General features: G+C 39.9%; 1 protein-coding gene across 2 annotated transcripts in view; it reads left to right on the forward strand.

Moving 5' to 3' along the window:
- The window catches only part of LOC106778395 (glycerol-3-phosphate dehydrogenase [NAD(+)] 2, chloroplastic), a 9225-nt gene extending 3652 nt beyond the window's left edge, over nt 1-5573 (forward strand). The window contains exons 7-9 of one of the 2 annotated variants that reach the window (XR_002666179.1): nt 4891-5002; nt 5129-5278; nt 5363-5573. Coding sequence is in view for 1 of the 2 variants with exons in the window: in XM_014666355.2 (XP_014521841.1) it covers nt 4891-5040; nt 5129-5278; nt 5363-5377 (315 nt within the window). In the remaining variant the exon portion in view is untranslated. Of the gene's footprint in view, nt 1-4890; nt 5041-5128; nt 5279-5362 lie in introns of both variants that reach the window. The other variant, XM_014666355.2, reaches the window with a different exon arrangement.
- The last annotated feature ends 272 nt before the right edge of the window (nt 5574-5845 follow it).

Consider the following 5845-nt stretch of genomic DNA (forward strand, 5'->3'; position numbering starts at 1 on the left):
ATATGTAAGAATAAAATAAAATAAAATAAGAACAATGTTTCCCTAATAAACATATAGGTACTATGTTTCCCTAATTAACATAAACACAATATAAACTAAATATAATATCTCTAACACTCCCCCTCAAGCTCGAGCATATAAATTATATGTTCCAAGCTTGTTACAAAGATAGTCAATTCTAGGTCTTCGCAAGGACTTAGTGCATATGTCTGCCAACTGGTTGCTTGAGTTAACGAACTCAGTCTTGATACTTCCAGATATGATCTTTTCTCTAATAAAATGACAATCAACTTCAATGTGCTTGGTTCTCTCATGGAAGACAAGGTTAGAGCTAATATGAAGAGCAACTTGATTATCACATATAAGTGTCATGTGAGTGATATCTCCAAATTTCAATTCACTAAGTAATTGTTTAAGCCACACAAGTTCACAAGTAGCTGATGCCATAGCTCTATATTCTACTTCTGCGCTGTACCTAGCCACAACACTTTGCTTCTTACTTTTCCAAGATATCAGGTTGCCACCAATAGAGACACAATATCCAGTAGTAGACCTCCTATCAGAAGGGGAACCAGCCTAATTAGCATCTGAATAGCAAACGATTTTTGTATCGTTGTTAGGACCATATAGCAAACCTTTTCCAGGTGATCTTTTAATATACTTCAGTATGCGAACAACTGCATCCCAATGGTCTTCACATGGGGAGTTAAGGAATTGACTCACCACACTAACTGCGAAGGAAATGTCAGGACACGTAACAGTAAGATAGTTCAATTTACTAACTAATCTTCTGTAACATTCAAGATATGAGAAAGGCTCCCCCTGATTTGGTAGGAGCTTGATGTTAGGATCCAGAGGTGTCTCAACAGACTTACAGTTCATTAACCCTGTTTCCTCCAAGATGTCTAACGCATACTTCCTCTGAGATATGACAATACCATCATTGGATTGTGCTACTTCAATACCAAAAAAGTACCGGAGTTTGCCAAGATCTTTGGTTTGAAAATGGTGACAAAGGTGCTGTTTCATTTGAGAGATGCCAAGGTGTTAGAAGTGGGGACTTCCAACACAAGGTCACTTCCTGTGAGAACAATGTCATCGACATACACTATTAAGTAGATACATCCAACACTTGAGTGGCGATAGAACACTGAATGATCCGCTTCACTGCGAGACATACCAAATTGTTGAACAACACAGCTGAATTTACCAAACCAGGCCCAAGGAGACTGTTTTAGGCCATATAGGGATTTGCGAAGACGACATACCAATCCAGATGACTCCCCCTGAGCAACAAAGTCGGGCGGTTGCTCCATATAAATTTCTTCGTGCAAATCACCATTAAGGAAAGCATTTTTGACATCAAGTTGGTAAAGAGGCCATTGTCGAAGAGCGGCCATGGCAATGAATAGGCGAACCGAGGACATTTTCGCCACTGGAGAAAAGGTATCACCATAATCCAAACCAAAAATCTGTGTGTAGCCTTTGGCAACTAGTCGAGCCTTCAAACGATCAATTGTACCATCAAGGCCAACTTTGATAGAATACACCCACCTGTAACCAACAACAAACTTTCCAGATGGTAATTGGACAAGCTCCCAAGTTCCACTTTTCTGTAAAGCACTTAATTCATCCAGCATGGCTTGACGCCAACTAGGATGAGTTAAGGCATCACCCACAGACTTGGGAATTGACACAGAAGAAATGGATGAGAGACATGTGTAAAAAGATGGAGATAACCTGTGGTAACTAAGAACAGTATAATGGGGGGAAGGGTTACGAGTAGAGCGTATACCTTTACCGAGGGCAATAGGCAGGTCAGACTCATTTGTTGGAGCCGAAGGAGACACAGGAGGCGGCACAGGAGGTGAGTCATGAGGGAGACGATTGCGACGACTATAAACCTGAAGGGGTGGAGTTGAAGGACGATCCTATGGGGAATGAGAGTCTAAAGGATCACAAACAATAGGAATATCAACAGTGGTAGGTGGAGGTACAAAACTAGAAGATAGTTGTGAAAAATAAAACGAAGATTCATCAAAAGTGACATCAGCAAAGATAAAATGACGATTGAGGGAAGGAGAAAAACACTTATACCCCTTTTGTGACCGTGGAAATCCTAAGAAGACACATTTGTGAGATCTAGGAGATAACTTATCAAGACCAGGACTAAAATCATGAACAAAACATGTAGACCCAAAAACTTTAAGAGGTAATGGATGTAAAGGGTCTTGAGGAAATAAGATAGAATGAGGGATTTTGTTATCTAGGACAAAAGACGGCATGCGGTTGATGAGATAACATGCGGTGAGAACTGCATCACCCCAAAAAAGCGAGGGTATTTGGCCATGAATTAGAAATGTACGAGTTGTTTCCATGAGGTGTCTATTCTTGCGCTCAGCCACCCCATTTTGTTGAGGAGTATAAGCACAAGAGGTCTGGTGAAGAATGTCATGAGAAGCCATAAAATGTTTAAACTATTGAGAAAGATATTCACGACCATTATCACTATGTAAAGTTCGAATAGAAACCCCAAACTGTGTTTTTATTTCATTAAAAAATGATTGGAAAATAGAAAACAACTCAGAACGATTCTTCATTAAAAATAACCAAGTACATCTGGAGTAATCATCAATAAAAGTAACAAAATACTGAAATCCTAAAGTGGACTTAACACGACTATGTCCCCAAATATCAGAATGAACTAATAAAAAAGGTGAAGACGCTCGTTGTGAAACATTACGAGGAAAGGAACTACGAGTATGCTTTCCTAACTGACAAGACTCACACGACAAGTGGGATAACTTCAACAAACTCGGAACAAGCTGCTGCAGTTTGGCAAGACTGGGATGACCTAACTGAGCATGAAGAAGGGATGGTGACTCCATGATGACGCCAACATGTGGAGAAGGGCGGAGAAGATATAGGCCATGTGACTCACATCCTGTGCCAATCATGTGTTTTGAACTCCGGTCCTGCAAACAAACAAAATCTTTAGTAAATGAAATAACACAATTAAGGGAATGAGTTAGACGATTGACAGACAATAAATTGAAAGGATACCCAGGGACATAGAGTACATGATCAATGGATATGGACGAAAAAATATGAACAATACAAATACCATGAGATGAGACTCTAGACCCATCAGCCATTGTTACCGAGGGTAAATTATCCGGACATGACAAGGAAGAAAACAAGGACTTGTTACCAGTTATATGATCGGCGGCGCCTGAGTCAAGGACCCAAGATCCGAGGGAGTGAGTCAGACCAACAAAAGGTGTACCTGTGCATGCAACAGATGTAGATGTAGTGGAACTAGATTGCTAACGATCCTCATACCATCTGAGAAATTCGTTGAAGACTGCAGGGTTATCTACAGTATTTGATGAAGTAGGATTGTCTGCAGGCCGAGGAGGTGGATCAGAATTAGCCATTGCTGCAGATCGAGGAGGATGTCCATGAAGCAACATCTATCAATTCTATGGCCTAGCTTGCCACAATGTTCACATTTTGATCGTCCTTTACCTGGCTTGCGAGACCGACTTTTATCATCACATTGGGCAGTCATAACAGAGGAATCATCAATATGAGGAGATGTCTCAATGATTGGTTTGCTCGGAATACGCAAAAGAGCAGAACAAGTAGAAGTAAAGTTAGGTATGATCACGGACATGGGAGGAATCATGAGAAAGTCCGTATAATGCCAACAGCATGAAGAACTTTGATCGTTGTCCAGTTCTTCAGCAGGAGGTAATAGCTCATTAAAATCATGAAGGAGGGCATGAACTTTACCCAAATATTCTACCATGGGACCAGGATTGCGTGGACCAATAATAGTGAATAGATACTGACAAACACCATAAAGACGCTGGGTGTCATTCGTGTATAATAACTTCGCTTGTGCCCATACTTCTGAACATGTTTCATATGATCGAAACATTTGTTTCAGAGAAGAGTGAATGGTGGACTTTATGACGATGCATAACTGGGCATCAATTTTCATCCAGCGGGAAGTGTCCTCTGTGGTAGCACTAGTCACATTTTTAGTAAGGTGATCTACATACCCCTGACTCTTCAACCAAAGTTTGATGTCGAACGCCCATGTTGCATAATTTGTGCCATCTAACTTGTCAATGGACAAGTGTACATTCACATAATTGGCAGCAGAAGAAGATGAGGCACTAACAGAGGTGGTTGTAGACGAGGAAGACGCCATGGAGAGGGAGAAACCCTAAAAATTCAACGTGTTCCGATTAACGCAACGACCACAGATCCACAAAGAGGGCGAGGAGGCGATTCAGATAGAGTGGTCGCCGGTCAATTCTGGAACTCTGGCAAGGCTCCGGCAAGGCTCCCGCGACGGCGGCAGCTCCAGCGGCGGTGGCGGCAGCATCGTCGGCGGTGGTGGCGGCTGCGGAAGCTGCGATCGTGGAAGAGGCTGGATCAGAACCTAAGCTCTAGATACCATATGAAATAGTGTAGAGATGAGGAGAAATCTCCCTTGTGTGTCTTTGCATACACATAGGGTTCTCTATTTATAATAGAAGAAATATGAGTTAAGTCCAAATACAAATGAATATGTAAGAATAAAATAAAATAAAATAAGAACAATATTTCCCTAATAAACATATAGGTACTATGTTTCCCTAATTAGCATAAACACAATATAAACTAAATATAATATCTCTAACACCTTGCTAGAACAGATTTTGATATCATCTTAAAATGTATACTTTAAACTTGATTCAATTTTACAAAACCGAGATTTACACTCACTTATATATAATTTAGTCATATCTCGAAGTGACTAGAATTTCTAATGTCCCAACAAAACTGATGGTGCGTTCTGCCTATCTTGTTTCTCTTCCCTCAAATGATCTCTTGAAGATGGGTGCGAAACCAACCACAATAACTGGTCTGTCAGGAACGGGAGACATAATGCTTACATGTTTCGTGAATCTTTCAAGAAACAGAACAGTTGGTGTGCGGCTTGGATCAGGTGAGAAGCTTGAGAACATACTCAGTTCCATGAGTCAGGTATCTAAGAAGTTTCCAAGAGCATCTGATCATTCCAAAATTTCTAGCATGTGGCATAGTTTCTAAAATTATTATCCTTATTCTGCAGGTAGCAGAAGGTGTCTCCACAGCCGGAGCTGTGATTGCTTTGGCGCAGAAATATAATGTAAAGATGCCAGTCTTGACAGCGGTTGCTCGTATTATTGATAATGAACTTACTCCTAAGAAAGCTGTTTTTGAGTTAATGAGCCTCCCTCAGGTTATTCTGATCCTCCTTTAAGAGCAACTATATTTGTTCAATATTGAGATTACACATTTGATTGATGACTAATTTTCATTATAGGTTGAAGAAGTATGAAGCCTTTCAGCACATCTCTTATCTACTAGTTGCTTTTTAACTGCTGCTTATAAGAAATTCATGTACTCAATTCTTTTCACCATTGCTGAAGGCTTGGTGAGCAAAATTTTGAACATTCGGGGTTGTTGCCCCATACATTCATTAGATTCTAGATAATGCAAATCTCACCTCAATATATACTTCTTTACAATTACTATACTTGGAGCCACAAATTTGCATCACTATGATGAATGTCATTTGTTTGGGCAACTATCTCATTGATATGAACGTTTTTACTAGCATTTTTGCCCAAGTTGGTGATTTTTGTCTTTTCTTTACCCTAAGTATTCTCTAATCATAACTCTGTATGTAGTATAGAAAAAAAGGGTTGAACAAAATAAAGAGATTTAAAACTATAAAAGGCTTTATTGAACTAGAAATGTGCTTTGTTAGAATCAAACTGAATGGTATGAATAAAACAATGTTTGA

The sequence above is a fragment of the Vigna radiata genome, unplaced genomic scaffold, assembly GCF_000741045.1.
Source record: "Vigna radiata var. radiata cultivar VC1973A unplaced genomic scaffold, Vradiata_ver6 scaffold_338, whole genome shotgun sequence".
Classification (NCBI taxonomy): domain Eukaryota; kingdom Viridiplantae; phylum Streptophyta; class Magnoliopsida; order Fabales; family Fabaceae; genus Vigna; species Vigna radiata.